The following is a 21,404-nucleotide window of genomic DNA, read 5'->3' on the forward strand; positions in this document are numbered from 1 at the left end:
GTGTCAGTGTAAAAATTGCATAATGTGCCGTACCTGTGAGACGAAACATGCTCATTTTAATAATCGTGTGTATTCGTCAGTGCAGACTGTGTGGTCAATGGTTCCCTTTGAGAACCTGATAACTGCCTCTGTAACACAAACACACATACCCTCGATACATCTCATTAATTTCCGTTAGTAACTTCTCCTTCAGGACTTTATAAGAGGTCTGTGTGTGTGTGTGTGTGTGTGTGTGTGTGGCTGACCAGAAGGGTTCATTTTGAAGGATTACAGAAGCAGTGTCATTAGTTCCAGTGGTGTAAACACGAGGACGTATCAGGGTGGGCCGTGTGAATGGATGATGGAGCGACGGTAAGCGAATGCTCTTATTTTAGCATCTGCTAGAGGAGAGCTCAGAAGGAAAACAGATACGTACAACAAAATGATTGTTTTTAATCCTTTTATTGTTGCATTTCAGTTGGATTTTTCACCTTTCCCTCGGTGGACTTTCACCTCCAAATATCATTTTTTTCTCTGCTTCTGTCTCAACTTCATCCTTATGAGTCCGTCCTCTTCCTCTGTTACTCGGTGACGTCATCTCACGTACATCTTTGCTGCTTTGTGACCAACGGAACCCAAAGTCCCAGGAAGGCCAACGTGTCTTGACCTTTTCCATACGTCAATTTGAAACAACGGACATGAAAGACGATGAAACGCACAAAGACACTCTGACCTTGCTAATTTGGATTTACTTGCACTTACAATGTGATTATTCTCAATTATCAACTGTAACTTGGTTGCGGAAACATAATCTAAATGATCAATCACAAGACATCCGTCCAAACATGGATTCAATTGGTAAGAAATAAGAAATAAAAACACTCAAACCTTCAGCAGGTTAAGCTATAAAAAGACCTTTAGTTATATGCTCCTTTAAATGCTCCGTTTACATTTTGAGTTTTTACTAGAAAATGTTTTTATGCTTAAATGTTCACACTATCTGTCTGAATATACATGTATCCATTAGAGGGGACGTCTCATTAAGCCGCCCATTTTAGAAAAATCCCACTCGGCTCTTATGGTGGAACTTTGTGAAGGTGGCTTTCCAGCTGTCGGTGTAGATACTCACATATGTTCTAATGTGTATTCTATATTCTAATGAGCGGCGTGTTCCTTAGGAAGGGAAGACATATCTGATGGCTTGTCACACACATGTTTTAGTTTCATGCAGCCCACAGAACTTGCGACTGGGTTGTCCTAATTTATATTTTTGCCTTGGCACCCCTGATATCCAGCTGTCTGTACCCATTTATTTTAAGAAAATAATAATATCATGGTGATGAATACAGATGTCTAGTTCTTATACTGTGTGCGTAAACGTGCATTACAAATACCACATAAAAAGTCTGACAGCAAAGTAAAATATCTTTACTTGCAAAAAAACAGCTAAACCTTTGAACCAAAAATGATTAAATCCAGTTTCACGTTGAAAAAAACCCTAAAGCAATTAAAATGCAACCATTGCATCTTTTTATTTTGTGTTCGGTCGAGAAACAAAATGAACAAATCAGTGTTCCCACTGTTGTAACAAACACCGTTCTTCACATACCGTGTTGACTTTATGACAATAAACAATATCTAGCGAGACGTGGTAGGACTTAGACAGAAATGAGATCACTCACCAATTCCACGGCAGATCTAGTGCTGTCAAACCTTAGTTGTGGAATTCATTTTGTTATCTGAATTCCTGCTTGATTTCTCACAGTAATCTGGTTGCACAGCAGCAGATAAGGAAGGTGACTAATCAGGGTTTTGTATTACTATCATTTAAGTGAATTTGATGAGTGAAGTGGAAACGAAGAAGAGCAGAAGAGCAAAGCTCTGCGCGTCCACGGGGGTGTTTTGACGAGCAGGCGAGCGCAGCAAGCGCCGGGGAAACGCTGTGGAGCTCGTAATATGAACTATTCTGCAGCACTATGCTATACCACAGGGAAATATATAGATACTGTAACCATAAAGGCACAGTCGTTCTGTGAAGAGTCAGCGTGCAACCCTAATGCTCCTATATATTACTTTTTTTATGTCTCTCCTGTCATATTTTATACGAGCCTTTTCTGCCTTCTTTGCCATTATAAGCAGCGACGAAAAAACGCAATAAAGAGCCGTGTTTGAGATGTGTGGAGGAGGCCACACAATAAAACGTTGGCGACTGAGCTGATCTGAAGTGTAAGACAATCGAAAAGGAAAACTTTGATTATTCTTGAATGATGTCGATAAATGGGGAAGAAAAAAAACAGGTCCCTCCTCTGAGAGTGAGCGGGTGAGATTAGGCGAGCGCCGAGTGAGGAAGACAGCCACGAGCTGAGATTGAGGAATGAAAGGAGCCGCCAGACGGAAAACAGAAATGAAGGCGGCGGAGCTGACAAGGGTGGTGGGGAGAGCAAAGGGGCGCGAGGAGGGACGGGGACGTGAGAATGGAAGCTGCCCCCCCCCCCCCCGTGGAACCGCAACATCCCGCTGTGGGCGTGCCGGCGAGAGAGCGCTTGGCTTGACCCGTGTGTTTCTGAGAGGTCATGGGCAGAGTTCAGGCTTTGAGGTGAGAGCCTCGGGAGGGGGAGGAGGAGGTGGGGGGGGGGGGGGGTCGCGGGGTCAGTGTTGTTGTGGCGGGGGCGGCCGCGCTGACAGAGGCTGTAGGTGCTGTCGAGCGTGTCGACAGAGAGCAGGTTGGTGAGGTTATATGGGGCTCGGGGAGTGGAGGGATAAATAAAGAGCACGCTAAGTAAGCAGAGGCAGGGGTGCGGAGGATAAATACAGGCGGGGGGAGGGGGGGGGGGGGGCACAGCGGACAGGGAAAGGTGGAGTGAGACGCCAGCAGGTGCAAAACAACGGTTGGAGGCAGTGGATCTCCGCCGGCATGTTTGTATTGACGCGGTGCTTCCACACGAGGACGCGTGTGCTCACGCGTGCGTCCCAGTGGGCGGGGGGGCGAGCTGGTAAGCGCGCACGAGAGCAGGTGTTGCTGAGGAGTTTTTGAGGGCGTGCCGCCGGGCCTGTGCTTAAGCAAAGCTCCCGCGGGACCTTAAACCGGACAGGTGTCAGCAAACACTCAGCGATTCCTAAAGAGCACAGATAGATCCATAAGAGCCGTCACACCATCTGCTGACCAGACTCAATACACCTCAATTATTCATATGGTGACAGACAGACAGGCAGGCGGGCAACGGGCATCGGGGAACACAGGAGGGAAAAGTAAAATGAGGATAAAGAAAAAGAGCAAAAAGGTAAAGAGGAGGGAGGAAGAGGCTGATTGGAAGTGGAGCGGGAGAGCGATGGAGTTGGAGAGGGAGAGAGAGCGATGGAGGTGAACTCTGAACCTGCAGAACTCGAGCTGAAATTAAATGAGAGGAGTATGAAAAAAAAAAAACACAGTGAGTCATGCTGGCTGCACTTCAGCAGCCAGGTGAGAAGACTGCCTTCATTACATGCACTTACACACGCACGCGCGCACACACACACGGCAAAGGATGGAATCTGTGCACATACTGTATATTAGGTGTGAATGTTTTCGGCAAATGCACTAATTCACATAGCAAGACATGATTGTTTAAAAACTACTGTATTATTGTATGATTGAGAGGAAGTTTAATGTACATCCACATATCAGAATAGTTACACAACGAATCACTCAGATCACATTGCGACCGTGGCTTCGTGACTGTATGTCTAATGTTATTTTGTTCATCTGTGTGTTTAACCTCTACCCTGTCCCATTTAAGCTCTGAACATAAATCTTTTTGTCAGTATATTTATTATTAATTTGCAAGGGAGACACAGCAGCACCTGCAGACAGAGAACATTGCCGTGTTTAAATCCGGTTACTTCATCATTTCTCTTCCATACATTTTTGACTTGTCTCATTGAAAGGAAATCGCATGTGATACCTTAGATATGTGTTTCCTTTCTGTGGAATTCCCTCTCCATATTTTACAGATCAGAATTCTTTTAGATGTATCAGGAGCCAAGGACATTTCTTTTCCTCTGAGATAAATAAAAGAACAAAGTAATTGAACTAGGGCAAAAATAGAATGGGGGAAATTAGTCTTTAATTTGGTATAAATTTGGAGGTGCGAAGGAAGACTTATGTGTGTGTGAGTGATGAATTTTTCTCACTGCGTACCTGCGATTTCGGCAGCACTACATCGCTGGCAGACCCACACTGCTTTTCCAACCTGCGTTTCTCTACTCCAGCTTGTCTGACTCAAAGCTAAGACTCCCGTTTTGCTTTATCTGTACCTAACCAACACCCCCCCCCCCTCCCCCCCCCTCTCCCTCGGGCCTTCTCTGTGTCTTTGTGAAGGCTGCAGGTGTTGTGCTTTTAAGGCGCTTTTTTTTTACACACACACACACACACACATAGGCAGGCTGGGGCCTCTGCACCCAAAGGCCTTGATACTTTGCCATTCTCCCTTCCCTTGCTGTCACGGTCCTTGTCGTTTATCCCCTAAATGGCCGTGCCTTAGGGGGCCGCAGGGGGCCCCGAAACCAGCAGAGCGACAGCTTTCACTTTCCCCTTTCTGCATTCCTCACACTCCCTTTACCCGCTGTTTATACACGTCTTTTTCCATCATTGGTACACCTCTCGTCCACTCGAGTCATTTAAACTCGTATTCTACTCTGTCTGCTCCATCTGTGAATCTGTGGTCGTGCTGCCCTTTGTCATCCACTTTTAGAATTGTACTTTTTCTCCTTTTTAAATACCTGCTGGTGCGTGGGCACATCTCAAACGTCAATGCAGACCCACAGTTGTGATGAGTCATTAAAATGTCCCCCTGAACACATCCGTAAGGTCGATTCTTTTACATTTAGTGACTCGAAGTAATGTTGCTTGTGGAAAATGAAAGCCTCGCTGAGGCACCCTGAGGTGCACAATTTTCTGTGAAGGTCTTTGAGTGGGTGTTACCAGGTCTTCCTGAAATAAAGGAACAATTCTGTGTTTCAACACATTTAGATTAACCTCGTTTTTGTTCGTAAGTGAATGAAGCTTTCCAAAATTTTTACTGAAATTTACTGATCGAAACAATTTTTTAGCAACACAAATAATACATCGTTAGCATTTCTTCTAGTAGAACATTTCTCAAATGTTATTATATCAAGTAACCTTCTAAAAGCTCCACTACCCATCCTCCTCCGTACAATTATTTTAATCCTCGATGAACATGAATTGCCTACAGTTAACATTTAAATTGTATTCTTCATGGCTGAAAAAAATAATTTGTCCACTGACTGGTTAGGGTACTTCCTAAAACTACCCTTCCAGGAGGGATGTGTTCAACTCAGAAACATCTTCAGCCCAGCAGATCGACTGGTGCCTCAAGGCTTAAAGCTCCTAATTAAATATGTCAGTGTTGTCACTGATATTATAAAAGTTGGATGGGGGAGTGGGACCCAAATGGTGCAGCGTGACACCACATTCTGTTCATCTCGCCCAGGATCTAACAAAAAAAAAGGGACGCATGTCCAACATTCTGCCGAGACAAATCATTTGCAAGCATGCAGACCAAGATCCCTCACTATAACATAAAATCCTCATTGAATTTGGAAGCCACCGGTACCAACAAAGCTAAAAAAAATGGATATTTTTGGTTTATACTCCACAACATCGACGTGATGTCACTTTCCTAACGCCTCAGTTCAGTAAACGCGTTGATGGGGAACACGGGCGTCGTCCGGGAGTCTGCGGTGGGTCCTTCTGATTCAGTTGTTTCGTTTAAGTCAAACAGTGGGACTGTAGTTATAGAATGGTTGTGACCTGGCAGGAGTTGGGAGTGTTTCAGACATCACCATTTCCTTCCCATCCATCACATTCAGCCAGCGGAACTAAGCCACAGACGCTGCGCAAAATAATCATTCCCATGCAACAGGTCTGACACAAGTCCTCATTCCATAACACAGCTGATCAGAAATGATAATAGCAATCATGCCGCTGAATATTTCAGAGGCCCGTGTTTGATGGTGTGTGTGTGTAGGTGAATTCACATTGCCTAAAATCTAGTTAGAGGATGTGAGTAAATGTAGCTGCAGTTATTCTTGTCAAGGTAAAACAACATGACGTATTTTGACTTCAAAGAACAGACACAAAGGTTGAAATGAGAATATCTCCGCTAAGTCAGAGGGAGGCCTGTGAGGAAAAAGGGAGGCCTGTGAGGAAAAAACAATTTTGTGAGCAGTGAGCTTTGCTAAATTAGATGAGAATCTTTCAGCAGGGGCATGAAGAGTTCAATCCGCATCTCAGCTTTCATGTCAGGCTATCATCCAATGTCCTTCTCAGTCCCTGGCCTTTGCAAATATGCCAATTTGAATTTCACCTGCTTCTGTGCCCTTCCTGTTCTTTTCTCCTTTTATCAAAAGGCGGCTTTTTAAATGCTGATTTATTCATAATTATTTAAAAAATGGATTCCATGAAAGTATACTTTCCCTGCCTTGGTACAATGTTGTGTTGCCATGAATAACAAATAGGTTCATTATTGAAATATTCATCCTGAGCTTGTAATATGAAAAGCAATCTCCTGCTTGCCTTCACCCACAAGTTTTAGTACTGCGCTGATAGATGAACGGGCAAATCTAGGGTAGAAAGTGTTAACAATCGTACCCGCCATTTCCTCCATACTACCTGCAGCCATACTGTTGGAAGACAAACTATAGAAACACGATCTAGTACCGGAATTCTTTGGGGATCCCGCAAATGAAAGGAATTTCTCCTGACTGTCCCTTTACAAGCAAAGTTGACTGCTTTAAGTGAAAAGGGCTCCAATCATTCAGTTGTAAACTGGACCAGCAGAGTCTCGAGGGGAATGAACTGGCGGTGGAGCAGCTACATTTTGCCATCGCTGTCCACTTTTAAGTACGCCTCTTGCCTTGGGTCCTGCTGTAAAAGCCCATCATCAGCCAGAATAATGTGAGTTTTGCTGGCCATTTAAGGAACAATTTCCAGGCGCACCGCTGCCATTTACTACGGCGTTTTGTAGCCTTTCCTGGGAAGAGGATCTTTAAAGTGTTGAAATGCTCAAAGCTTCTCATCATCCATTTGTGTCCAGTGTGATAGATTTTAAAAGCACGGATGCTATTTAAGTATGTAAAAACAGCGTTTAAACCTTGGTACCACCACCACCCATCTACTTGCATTTGACTAATTAGCAGTGGTCAGAGCTCGGGATCGTTTGGGGGTCAAAGCGTTTTTGACTCAGGAACTAAATCACGGTTTAGCTTACTTTTAAACTCAAATCCAATTTCTTAGCTAACAAAAAGGTTCTGTTTCTAAAAATGTACTGCTCTTCACAGCTTTGGTCATGTGTGCATCGAGCTTTACCGGAGTCTCGTCGCATGTGTCTGCTGCCGCCTCGCCTGCTCTAAACAACCTATTAGTCTGGTCCATTTCTCCTTATCATTACCCACAAGCGCCAAATCCCCCGTTCTGATAGGTTGCCCTCCGCTCCACGTGAGCTCTCTGTTGGACGCTGATAGAAAAAGACTTTGGCCATCGGAGCTGCTCTGCGGTTTGTGCGTTTTTTTAGCCTTTGAAGGGTAATGGCAGGAGATCAATGAGATGCATGTGGCCTTTATGAGGGAAGCGTATTGATAACTTGAAGGCAGCGAGCTGAGGCGGTGCCAAAGGGGGAACGTCAGCCTAAATGCATTACTCCCCCCTTTCTCCTCGATTCCTTGTGTTTTTCTTTTTATCTATTACTGTCCCTTTTTTCACCCCTCTGCTCGCTCTTCTGGCTCAGCTAGCTGTGACTGGTCATTAAAACAAACATTAAGCGCTCTGTGAGTCCAAAGCTCGTCCTTCTCCCCGCTACTGCCCATAAAACAGTGAAGCCGTAATGGCACACCCGACGGCCACGCTTGACAATCAGGGGTAGGGAAGAGCGTCTCCTATGATGCTGGAGCTGAGCCAATGCATACATGTGGGTGCAAAAAACAAGTGTCGTGTAGATATTTTTGCCGGGTCGTTCAATTGCAAGGAAGTCAGTGTTTAATGAGATCGCTAATGATAAAATACACGCACAGTGGTGCCGAAATGTGTATAGTAAAACTGATGCTGTGTATCTCTCTAATGTCTCTACCCACTGTATTCATTTAGTTTCTTCATTTCAATTTCATCAAGATGCGATCCATTGCGGCAGAAAGCATTATCTCTTGTTATCTGAGCTTAAATGACAGCAGGGAAAACGTGTGTTGTACCGGGTAGCGCCAAGAATCCCACTGAGGTCTCCAGTCTTCCACACATCGTTCATCTTGAGCCGATACGGATGATATCGAACGTACATCTGCGCTTATGTTGGCATCGCGTGGACTGAATATGCGCAGCACCTGTGTTATATTAAACGCTATTCTTTGAAGAGCGTGCGGATGCCCGGACCGGGGGAATTCCATTATCAGCAAGGTGACAGGTGAACATGACTTCTCTTCTCTCTCCCTACTCCTTCTGCCAAGGTCAAACAGATGTCATGGACAAGTGTTGGGGGAGGGGGGGGGGATTTCATTTAAATGATGTAAAAGGAAAAGAAAGGCAAAGAAATTATAATATAAATAGGAAACCATGGCGAGCGTATTGATGTCATGGCTTTCAGTATGTGGATAGCGCCCTAGTGCCCTAGCGCCCTAGTACTCCATGCATTCAAGTTTCTTGAATGCATGTTGCACACACATTTCATTTCAAAGCAGGAGGGATGATAAGAATGCTTAAGAATCCACAATGACGTTAATACTGACATAATCAAATGTTTTGAACCTACAGAATCACAAATGTTGTTTTTTTATAGCCTCAAGCGCTTCCGCAGCCAATCAATACGCGGTTGGTAAAACCATCAAATTATGAACAGCATGATCCCTGAGTGCACACACACACACACACACAGGCGTAAATAGCAGCTGAATACAAAGCGCTGGAGCGATGCAAAGGTTTGATTTCTTCTAAGTAACTGCTGCACCTGTATTAGTTTCCTTTGACACAACGGTGACGGCGAATGTCTCGGAGGAAATAAAGAAAAAAAAAAAAGAACTGCAGCTCGTTATTATATGAGCCAATGAATATCTGGACGGATTTCCGACAGGCGTTATCGAAGAAGCCTCTGGGCCTCGCTTTGGCGTGAAAGATGGTGGTCATTTGGCCGGACGCGGGAGCGCTGAGGACTCCACCCCCCCCCCTCCTCCTGCGCTGGAGCAGACGGGTGCAGAGGAGCCCAGGGCTGGCTGCATTAATGAACAGGCAGTGCTGGAAGAGACAGGTTCCTGTAATGCTGATGAATGGTCATTACAGAGAGGAGAGGGTGAGAGGAGCACAGCCGAGTGGGCTCCCAGGGAGCAGCGGGGGGGAGGGCTTTAATTTGCACCTCAGATTTCTGTAAACTCGTTTATCATGTCAGCACTGCCGCTGTTCTCCCCCCGTGCCCCCCCTCCTCGCCCCATCTCCCTGCCCCCACCTGACCCAAACCTTCTCCGTTTTCCTCTAGATTTTGGCTTAGGCTGAATAGTTTTCTGATCTTCATTGTTTTGGTGTATTTTGTGGACCCTAAAATCTGACACCCCACCTTCCTGTATTCCCCGTTCCACGTTTGTTTTATCGACTCTGCATTTTTGAAGAATCCTCGCCAGTTGTTGGGGCTGTGTGTGGAGAGGTGATTGGGCAGCTGGGGCTTTGAAGGGGCAGAAGAAGGCGGAAACACCAGGAAATAGATGCTCTCAAGAAACATGAACGGAATTCACGCCCCACCTGCCACTCTATGGGCCCCATTAACTCCTACTGGCCTGCACTTGTTTGCATCATTGGTCGGGTCGTGTAAATAAATCTGTGTGCCATATTTGTTTATTTTTTATTAATAGAATCAAAAAGAATGCGGTTTAATTACAGACGGCGGAAGATATTTGTGGAGAAAATGTAAGAACGTTCAAATCTCTCTCTGCTCCAGAAAATCTTAATTTCAAGTTGGTGTGGCTTTTATTTGACTGTTGTAATGCATTCTGCCCTTTCTATGTATCTCTCCCTGTCTGTGCAATAGCTGTAAGTATAAAGCACCGTTCGTACATCCAGAATGCAAGCAGACTTTCTGCCTCTGCAAATTTGAGCCTGACCAGCTCTTTTGCAGCTGGCCTGTTATTAAAACATGTTTATCTGAAAGCAAGCTTCCAGGCAACCATCTTTTATTTCAGTAATTACTCTTTCCGATTCACAGTGATTCCAGCCAAACGGTAATGGCACATTTTCATCATGAGTTAATTCCCAGAGGAGCCTCGGATTCTCATCCAACATACTTTCTGGGTCACACCTGCAAGAAATGGCCTGCAGTGCATTTCAGTTCGATCTGCAGGCAAATGCCTTTCCTTTAGACTGCCAGGCAGCAGTCCCCATCTTTCTAATTGCAATTCAACAGTGCATGATCCTGAATCATTTATAAACCATATTTTGTAATGTACGAACTGTGCGACTAGCCGGTTTCAGCCTAGATTGCAAATAGCTAAAGTAATCACGAGGTTTATAACACGCTACAGCGGTTGAGTATATTTAGAGTACAAGGCGTGGTGTTTGTGGTGTCGCTTCACCTAAAGTTGTTTCCCAAAAAGTAGGATGTGTGTGTGTGTGGTTGAATGAGCCCCACAGCTCGACCGGCTGATTCCCTTCTGTTAATCCAGGAAGTAGACTCAAATCTAGAGCCTTGGGGAGTTTCGCTGATATCTGTACAAACTCTCTGTGGAGCTGCCAGTATTAGAACGCTCCATTAAAAAAAAAAAACAGCCTTAGCACCAGTGATAACGAACCATCTGCACTCTTCTCTTTCCTTCTCTTGCTGTAGTGGGAGGAGGTGAGCGGCTACGATGAAAACCTCAACACAATCAGGACCTACCAGGTGTGTAATGTCTTCGAGCCCAGCCAAAACAACTGGCTCCTCACCACCTTCATTGATCGGCGCGGAGCGCAGCGCATCTATGTGGAGATTAGATTCACCGTGCGCGACTGCAGCTCCATCCCCAACGTTCCCGGCTCGTGCAAGGAGACGTTCAATCTCTATTACTATGAAACTGACGCCGTCATCGCCACCAAAGGCACGGCCTTCTGGATGGAGGCCCCGTACCTCAAAGTGGACACCATCGCTGCGGATGAGAGCTTCTCGCAGGTGGACTTTGGCGGGCGCCTGATGAAGGTCAACACTGAGGTGCGAAGCTTCGGCCCGTTGTCCAAAAACGGCTTCTACCTGGCGTTCCAGGACTACGGCGCCTGCATGTCTCTGCTGTCGGTCCGGGTGTTTTACAAGAAGTGCCCGAGTGTGGTCCAGAACTTTGCAATCTTTCCAGAGACCATGACGGGGGCAGAGAGCACCTCGCTGGTTATTGCGCGAGGAGTCTGCATTCCCAACTCGGAGGAGGTGGATGTCCCCATAAAGCTGTACTGCAACGGAGACGGGGAGTGGATGGTTCCTATCGGCAGCTGCACGTGCAAGGCCGGGTTCGAACCTGACAACGGCAACGTATGTCGAGGTGAGTAAGAAGTACAACATCCACTCGTCATGAACTTCCCTCAGTTGTTATCCGAGTGCGTTGCCTCTCGTTGATGGAAGGAACCTGCTTTCAAATGCGTCGCTTTTCGCCATTTTCTTATTATTGAGGGGCTGCTCTTATTACAGCAAATCACTTGACTGAAGACGGGTGACAGGAAATTGTGCTATTTTCGGTGTGCGTACCTCGGATCGCAGGTTTCCTACATCATTGGAATGTTTGAATTGATTTTGTTTCATGCATTTCGCTGAGCGCGACGCGCTGCACTTCCACCTTGATCACATCCACCTCCGGCGTACTCGAAAAGGCACATCAGCATTGATTCTTAATCTGGAGCGCACGCCAGCCTTCTGCGCGGCAGCCCACCTCGCAGATGGCGAGAGGTTTGATTTTGCGTCAGCAGGATAAGCGGAGGACTAAGTTCTGAGGCAAAGACGATTGCGCGCACACATAAAGACAAGGTTAAGCTGAGCTTCCACTTCCAGCTCTCACTTTTCTCCCGCGTATTCTGTCCGTCCTCTGACGGACCTTTTTAACGCTCACATGCGCTTATACACACACGCACGCACGTATACAAAGAGAAAATTTGCTCGCTGTGTCTAATGTAATGTGAGTGGCTCGGGGCTCAGTGCGGCCCACCTCCAGAGGTTCGCTCCAGAGTGTGCGGAGCCCAGATAAGATTGATTGACGCGCATTCGCTCTGATCAGAAGACCGATATGAGAGGACCACGTGTCTGCAGAGCACACTATGTGGGACTGTGTGAGCTGTATCCTCCTCGCACGTCCTGAGTAAATCACAACTACACACTCACTGCGCGGCTGAGGCGGTTTGACTTTCAAAATGAAAATCACAAGCTTAAAGTTAGTTTGCTGGGAGTTTACGTTACACATCATCTCGCAACTGTGTTTTCCAGTCGTTCACAGGTCATTTATTTTTACATGATATTTGTTCCTACGACTATTATCTTTTTTGTTTCAGTGGGAGATATATATATATATAATTTACATTCTTCTATTTTAACCCACACCTAGGGAAAAAAGTATTTCAGTGCATTATTTGCAAACTCGTAATTTTAAAGACATCAGGCTTTTATTTTCCTGCTGCGAATGCTTGTTCCAACTGTGTGATATTCTAACTGCATCACGACTGTTTGCAATAGATTTAGAATAGAATAGATTGAGCTTTTACACAGCATGCTATAATGTGGCAAATGTGATACATCGTATGCTCATTATACATAATTACTTTGTATATTTCCTTATATTAATTCAACTGACCATCTGAACAATGGGACCGGTTGGTTTAATTAACTTCTGGGCCTTTAAAACTAGTTTTACCAACATTATACATGACGTTATCTTTAGCATACTTAAGAAGTGTAAGAAGGTAAAATGTTTCAGACGAGGTTTTAAAACCAGTTACGTAAATCCGTAAATACCCTCTCGATCCTCTTACGCTAACAAACCGTCAGATTTGAACAGACCAGAACTTTTTGGTTGTGTCGGTGATCCGTGTCCGTCCACAATGTCCTTTTCTTATTACCTCAACACACAGTCACACCACAGTAATTGGAGCTTGAGGTGTCCTCCGGTGTTGCTGGGAGGGATGTGTTAGTGTCTTTGAACAGAGGATGTATATTTCCCCTAATTCCAACAATCCCCCCTGGTTTCCTTCTCTAAGTGCCCACAAGTCAAGTGGACTTCCTGCGGTGTTCAGTTTGACGTCTCCCTGTGATGGAAATGTTGCATTTCTGGAGGTGTGGAAAACAGCCCGTGCAGTGAAGGAGTTGTTAGTGAAATAATATAAACCTGCATATTGTTGTGTGGGTTGACCTTAAATCAGGAAACACACAAGAGAGACAAAGAGCTGCACTGAAGGAGACAAACAAACGATGTCGCCGTTTCTCCCCCTCATAACTAGCGTACTCTCTGGAGACTGGCGTTGAATCTGTTCCCTTCTCATCTCCTCCGAGAGGCCCCTCCGATAAGAGCTACCTCAACCTTTTATATTGCACAAAGTCTCTTTTCATGGTCTTGTAATTCATTATTTAAACAGGGAAATCCAACTTTAAAGTGCTTGTGGAGGCTGAGTACTACGGGCAACCAATCAATTGGAGGTTGGCGCAATAACACGGCCTCAACATTGAGTCTGAAGTAATTGCCCATTAGAGATGAAGTAACGGGAACAGGAACAAAACGAATATAAGATCACGCTGAAATTATTTCCCTCATTTAGAGCACCATGAGAAGGAAAGATATGGCATAGGCAAGGGGAGGCTCCGCGGTGCTTAACAGCACACGGGGAAATCAAACGAGAACAGAAATTCTAAAGCTAAACAATATATTGTTTCTGAAAAGCGTAGAATGCGTGCCTTCTCAACACCTGCTTTGCGGAATATGCTAAATAATCCGCTTTGCTGATTTTTTGTTTAGTTTCTCCCATAAAGCCAATGCTGTGAAAGATTACAAAATGTTGCTTTTAAGTGACACATTAATCATTTACTTTACTTGTTTACATATTCAGTCATTTGTTATTGCTGTGAAAATTACCCTAATTGCAATTTGTTGTGTGTGTGTTTGTTAAAAGTGTATTTGTTGGATTAGTGTGTGTGTGTGTGTGTGTGAGCCTCCCTCTGCCTGATGGCACTTTCTCTAATCTATATGTTTTAATTAGGGACACGTAGTTGTGTGTGCGCGCGGCCTGCTGTCAGCCGGGCAGAGAGACCATGTTGAGTTGCTGTGCTCTGTAACGACGATACCAGCATGCCACCCTCATTACCAGCTCCCCAGCTCCCACAAAGGCCATTTGGGTCCCCCCCCCCCTCTCTCCTCTCCCTCGCTCTATCCGTTGGCTATGTAAGAAATCTGCTAAATATTTGATCACCTCCCTGTTAAATCGAGCAAAGACACTCCAAATAGCATCTAGTTGTGTGTGTGTGTGTGTGTGTGTGTGTGTCGTGATCATCTCACGTGTTTTGAGAAAGACTGATTTGATGGTTTTACTGGACCCTTCTCATATATTTAGTGATTAAAACTCCTCGATAAACTAACTTTAACACTTAGAAGTGAATGATGTGACACATACTACTACGACTAACAGGGCTAAATGCCATACTATAAAAATCAGATCAGAACTTCAGACTGCCCGTTCATTATTTTGCTGTCAACACTCTTTTCTGCAGGGAATTCAATTTTCTTCAAGCTGCTAAATGCCTGACTGGAGTTTATGAAGATGGCATTCTTATTTTACAAGCCCCCTTTCTATCTTCTTTTGTAATTGGTTTACTATGCTCACAGCGCTTTGCTTTCTTTTCATCTTGGTGGGCATTTCTATGCGAAGACCATTGCTGCAGACTTGCACAGGGACAGAGGAGTTCAGCTATTTCACCTAAGATGTGAATTACAATAAAATAGGACAAATATTATTATTATGCATTATATTTTCTGTTAAATTATTCATAAAACTCTTATTCATAATCCAACACAGTATCCATCATTATGCAATTATTTAGCTGGGTATTCAATTAATATTGACTGTCTCAGCAGAGCAGCGCTGCACTCCTAGTATGATATCATATTTTCTCTCACCGTTGGGCTTCAACGGGCTTTTGACACGCTGGCACATTAATATTACAAGTATTCAAATAACTTTATTTAACATTCTGCAGGCTGACAGTGGCAGCGGGAGATTCACAGTCCATTGAGCAAGTGCGCTTCCCCGGGCTAAGTGGCGATTCATCATGGCAGCCTTACTCCTGTCTAATGGCTGCCATCAAGGGGCGCAAGCACACACACGTGAACACACGTCTTGGGCATACACTCAGAAATAGTGTTAGTTCCTCCGTGAGTGTGAAGTATAATGTTCTATGGAACATTCATCATGTTATGACCCTGACTTAAAGCACTAACCCTATAAACCACTATGTAACTCGTAAATGTTCATTGTCGGGGACACTCGCTGCTTATCTCTCTGTTTTAGAGATTAAGCGCTGGAGATTGTAAGTGGAAAAATATTTCCCAAACACACACTACCATTACATTTATTCAAAAGTTTGAATTTGGAAGCTATTCACTGTAAATATTTGCTCTTTCAGTGTTCTACTCGACTATATACGGTAAAGGATTGGGCAGACAGGAGCCACAAATGCCCAGTTATCTGTTGGAGCCAATTCCAGCCCATTTGGCCTCGTTATGTTCCACAGAGTTTACTTCATTTGCAGACGAGCATCCACGTGCCGTCCACCAAGTCACCTTGAGGCCTAATTAAGCCGGCGCCTGACTCTTCCTGCTCCTATTAGTGGTACGGGAGCAGCGGCCAGTGCGACGGAGACGGGAAAATGGAGTAGTGGGAGGAAGAGAAGAAGAAAAGCTACGAGGGAGTGAAGGACTTTTTGTTTCCATGGCTCTCAAAGGGGCTGAATAGGGGGGATGGCAGAGAGCAGCAGTGAATGACTGTGACCCAAACAAAAGACTCTTTGAATTTAAAGCCCAAACAGAATATTTGTTTTGACCCCAAACACAGATGCACTGCATTCCCTGTGACAGCAGAGTCAGTCCCAAACCAAAGTGAGAGGAATCCATGGGTGTTGTTGAAACATAATGGAAATATCCACCCCACACAGAGCTGTTCTAACCCCTCGTTACTCCTATTTTCCGTTTTTTTTTTTGTCAGATTCCTTAATCTTCAGTCCCTCACATGCCATGTAGTTGGTAATTTGGTATTTTTGGTAAGAATGCGCCACTTCCATCCTGTCCGGCTCCACCGTCCAATTCAATTCTCTTAACCTCTCCCTCTACCTCAGTCTCAGTCATGTCTCCGTATGTCTCCTCCTCTCTTCTATTAGTGATGGACACTGGGTGTGGAGGCCAGTGAGGGACAAGGAGACAAAGGACCCCTAACAGTCAGCAGATGGCTGGGGCTCCGCTAAATTCTCTCCCATCTCACCCTCGCTGGCACAACACAAAAGGCCGGCAACGTTTCTCCGATTCACCCCCTCACCCTAACCGTGACCCCCATGAAGTGGATTCCTCATCCTTTGCTTTCAAGATATGATTGCAAAATTTAGAGAGCAACAAAGACCTCAGACATAATGTCATCGGACATGCCGGACATGCCGGTGTCTATCTCTGGGTTTTCTTGACAAAAGACCAGAAGTTAAATGTGAGGAGAAATGCAGACAGCACGTAGCAAAACTTTTCTTTTCCCTCTGCGTGTACGATTCACCCTCTGCAAAACCTCCCTTTTTTCTCGCCTCTTTTCACTCTGGAGTGTGCTCCAGCAGGCAGTAATGAGGAGTCATGGGGAGCCTCTCCACAGAGCCCCCCCCCCCCGATTGAGAAAGTGCAAACACCAACCGCTCCATCGGCCCTCATTTGTTGATTCCCCCTCTGCCTCATCACTGTCCATCAATATTCGCCGTTGAGCTAATAACACGGCCGGGCCTGTTTGGATTGACGGCAGAGGGACACATTTCACTGTGAGGAAATAGTCTCGATGCTTGCTGGAGGTTTATCAGCAGCATCAGAATGATAGATGTGGATTTGTCAAGGTCATATTGACAATCTAATTAGGACTGAATTGCAATCACAGCAGGCCAGTTTGCCAGTTTGCAAACTTTTTCTTTCGAGCCCCCCGTGATGATATGGGAACATTGAATATATCAATATCTGTTCATTTCCCACGCAGCGAGAACTATTCAACAACGCATCCGTGAAATCTTTGCACCTTCCACCGTAATAGTAAAATAGTCAAATTTAACAGATGTGGTGGTGGGAGAATGTTCCTCACAACCTGGGCAAATAAAACCAAAGCTGTCAAGCTGTAAGAAAAGACAGAAATGCTTTAATTAGCGCAACATTGAACTGACCATGAAATGTTTTTCTTAGAGATTGTCTTCCGACGTCCCAAAGGTTACAGTGCAAACGTGTGCTTTTAATGACAGTGGTGGTTGCTCTGTAGCGGTCGATTGACTGAGTGAATCTGGCTCAGTCAGCATGGCCGCATGGGGATTTGCAATAAGCTTTGATTCCTCCCGTGTACATGGGGGCTTGAAACCAATTCAGATCTCAAAACCACTGGACTTATTGTTAAATGTTGTAAGATATTTGTTCTCTTTTGTGGGAGGCCAGCACACAAATTAAAAAACTCCACACACACATGCACACATTTTTTTCTCGACCCAAGCTGAACTTTGCGTGTCCAATTTCATAACCTAATCACGTTGGCAATAATTGCCGCACACTTGAAGCAAACAGCATTACATTTCCACTTTAAGTGCCCCTTAAGTATCCCTGATTAAACATACTTGAAGAATTATGTATGTGTAATCTGTAATGACACCGTGCATTACACTAAAGCAACTACACTGCTTCTAACTGGGCGGGTCGTATCAAACACGACTTCAGAACCTTCCCCACGTGCAATTATCTGACAACCAGACAAGTCGGCAAATCCGCGCGTCATTGTGCGCGTTTAATTAATGAAACGTCGTCGCTGACAGTCGGCGCAGCCCGTACCCTCCGGGGTCACGACATGAGCTTCTGCAGAAACCTGATGAAACGTCTCCTTTTCATGCCGACAGACCGAAAGAGCCCAAACTCGATCTGGCCCCTCTCTGTTTTTTTTATTTTTTTTTATTGATCTTTGCTTTGTGGTGGCTCCTCGTGCAAAGGACCCCCCCTCCACACACACACACACACACCCTGCTGTGGCTGTCTTCCGAAAACGCACAGTGGGGAAGACATTACGTGAATATTGAATTTTTCGGAAGCAAGATCGTGGGGGAGAGGAGGAGTGCGTGTCCATCTTTGTGTGTATGTGTGTGCTGGGGGGGGCAGATGGGGCTGTGTGGAAAAAAAGGCAAAGGGAGGAAAAAAGCAAAAGAAAAGAGAGCGACTTGGTAATCCTCTATTTGAGCACTTTGTGCTTTGTTTACCGAGTTCCCACACTGGCTGGAGGGCTGCAGCTTTTCTCCAAGACGGGAATTAGCATATTCAGACTTGCAGTCGGATCGGTGTGGCACTTGCTAATGCATGCCTGTCCCAGTTTACCTCTATGGGAGGGTGCGGTTTAGAATGACGTGGGAGCTCAGCGTGTCCTCATCTTCAAAGTGTGTGGCTTTTATAGAGCGTAATCAAAGCTGCTAGCCCTTTTTGTTTGTCGGGCAGCATTTTTTAACGTGAGCCATTAAGCTTTTACCGGTTGCTGGGTAGGAAAAGAGTGTGTGTCAACAGGTTGACTGCTGCCTACGTGTTGCAGGAGGTTGGATGCGCTGCATCGAAGTAGCATTTGTCACAAAACTTCGCCACGTGTTGCCGCTAAACAAAAAAAAAAAAAGAGGCTTGAAATCACATTGCACCTGTACTTTTAATCAATACAGCCGTCATGGCACTGCAGTGCTCAATCAATTTAAATCGGAATCAGAATGAAAAAAAAGTTGAAATCATGTTTCATGCTTTAAGAAGCTTCACATTGGTGAACTATTTAAAACCCAGTTCATGAAAAACATGGAATGTGATTACTGAAGGGTTTTGCTGCCCATCAAAGTCTTTAGTGTTCTATTTCTTCTTGCTGTCCTCTCATTTTACTTGCAATCGCAGTCTTCTGTACACGGCTTGTACCGAGAATATAGATGAGACTCCTTTGTGACCGAGCAATCGATAGCTATCGATTATCGCACCATCCCATAGGTGTTCTGCCATCGCTGCTGCAGTGTCGTTTGTATTCAGCAGTGTCTTTCCGATTCTTTAAAAGCTATGTATTCTGTCTGCAGTATGTGCTCTGCCCTCAGCTTACATCTGTGTTACGCTGCTGGGCTCAGGTTGTATGGCTGCTTTCAAAAACTGGCTAATACATTTCTTTGTGGTTCCACATTTAAATAATCCTCAACCAATTCAAGGGCAAACGACTTAGTGACCGACCGACTCCCGGGCTCCTCTGTAATTGGTGAAAAACAAGAAAGATAATGCTAATTGTACTTGATGCACTGAGGTTACACGTTACTAACCTGCCCGCTGGCGTCGTTTCATGACGTCTACGCGCAGACAAAAAAAGTCCTTGGGATGCTATCTTAGTGCTGGGCCAGCGTTACTGTAGTCAGACGGCACAGTGGTATGCTCCTCAAACAGAATGATATCTGATTAGTCCGAGTCGGCATAGAGCAGAAGTCTGACAAACAAATGGATTTGCTGTGTCTAGGATGTTCTCTGGGGGAACTGGATGGGCCGAGATACAGAGATGCCTTTGTGTTGTAGCCAGCGCCGAGCATAATAAGACCCTTTGGGGAATGAACCACACAGAGTTATAGGGACACAAAGGCGCACATGCTCATACGCTCAGTCAATTTCCCAATCTCGCCGCCTCTTTCTTCCTCTTACTTTTTCACCCTGCCTAGCTTCCTCTCTTACAAAGAGACTAACGGACCTTTTTTATTAACCGCTGCCGTGGTTTGCTTATCGTTACAGTATGTGTTTTAACGTAGCACATCTGATGACTTTCACTTTCACAAGTTTATTGTGTCAGTGCTGCAGTCCAAGGAACATGACTAACATCCTTTTTATAGGGACTGTACAAGCATGCATGTGTGTGCGCGCGCAGGGGCATGTATGCGGGTGTGTGCACAGGCATCTGTGTGTGTGTGTGTGTGTGTGTGTGTGTGTGCTTCACACCCATCACGGCTTGAATGGGCCGGCAAATCCTCTTCCTTTTTTCCCCATTGTTTTCTTTCTCATCTTTACTGCCTGTTTAATTCCCTCTCTACCACTGTCCTCCCTCTCTCACAGGCCGCTGGGAGAGCAGCCTAAGAGGGGGCCACAATAGGGGTATTAGCCAAATGTATATTAAGCTCGCCTGACTCGCGCAGTCAATGTGATGCTTTTACACCCCTAATGCCATGTGAATGGGCCTGCTGCTCCCCGAGAAACGCCTCCGTCAGCACTCGGGGTGAGGGGCCCTTTTACTGGCTCTCATGACCCTGGTCCATGTCGCAAAGCATTTCCCCCCCCCCCCCCCCCCCCCCCACCATTTTCATAAGCGCTTAATCTGGATTGGAAGCCTCTCCATTGTGGAGATGATATGAGAGGAGAACTGCGGCCAGACAAAAGGGCCCCTTCCTTTCTGAGGCCGGAGCCTCCTTAGCCCTGTTCCTCCTTTCCCATTCATCCATACAGAAGCCCCAGCAGGAGCAGCTAATTGTTGCAAGAGTGATGGGGTGTCGAGTGGATGCCCTGCTAAACGCTGCCCCCAGTGGTAGAGGGAGGGTGACTGCAGATTTGAAAGGTTTAAATAAGAGAAGAGTGTGAAAACACAATGAAATAGAATTTAAATATATATATATATAGACAGTTTGTCAGAATAGACCTTGTTATCATATAGTACAGTTTCATTTGATTCCACTAGGTTACAGTGCCAAAGACTTTGGAAGTGGAATGTGTAAGAAACCGGGAGTGAAGCTTTGAAGTGAGACGCTGTTGCCCCGGGCTACTTAGCTCCAGGGTCAAATGAGATTACACCCTTGATCTGTGGAGATCAGTACCTTCTGATCTGCAGGATTGCCATGCTGAGGTGTGTGTAGGTGTTATTTGCCTTTCTGTGTGTCTACATACTATGTCAGCGTTTTCAACACACACTTTGCCTCAAATAACGGATTTTGCATGTTTATGACGTGTGTGTCTTATTCGAAAGTACTGTAAACCCTCAGGGTGATTCTCTACTTATCGTCGTGTGTGCGTGTGACACCCACATGTTAGTGCTGTTACATGGAGTTTAATGAAAGACTTTTTGAATGCAAGAAAAAAGTTTTCTGCAACAACTCAAAGAGGTAACGGGTCATGACTTCTCTTTAGTTTGAACTATGTTTTGTCATCTGTCGCACGCT

At 45.2% G+C, this 21,404-nt stretch overlaps 1 protein-coding gene across 4 annotated transcripts in view; it reads left to right on the plus strand.

The window, feature by feature from the left end:
- The window catches only part of LOC120816070 (ephrin type-B receptor 1-B), a 121,891-nt gene that overhangs the window by 42,795 nt on the left and 57,692 nt on the right, over positions 1-21,404 (plus strand). For all 4 annotated transcript variants that reach the window (XR_005711801.2, XR_013467058.1, XM_040171379.2 and 1 more), the window contains exon 3: positions 10,830-11,511. Coding sequence is in view for 2 of the 4 variants with exons in the window: in XM_040171379.2 (XP_040027313.1) it covers positions 10,830-11,511 (682 nt within the window). In the remaining 2 variants the exon portion in view is untranslated. The remainder of the gene's footprint in view (positions 1-10,829; positions 11,512-21,404) is intronic.

Source organism: Gasterosteus aculeatus, chromosome 3, assembly GCF_964276395.1.
Source record: "Gasterosteus aculeatus chromosome 3, fGasAcu3.hap1.1, whole genome shotgun sequence".
NCBI lineage: Eukaryota > Metazoa > Chordata > Actinopteri > Perciformes > Gasterosteidae > Gasterosteus > Gasterosteus aculeatus.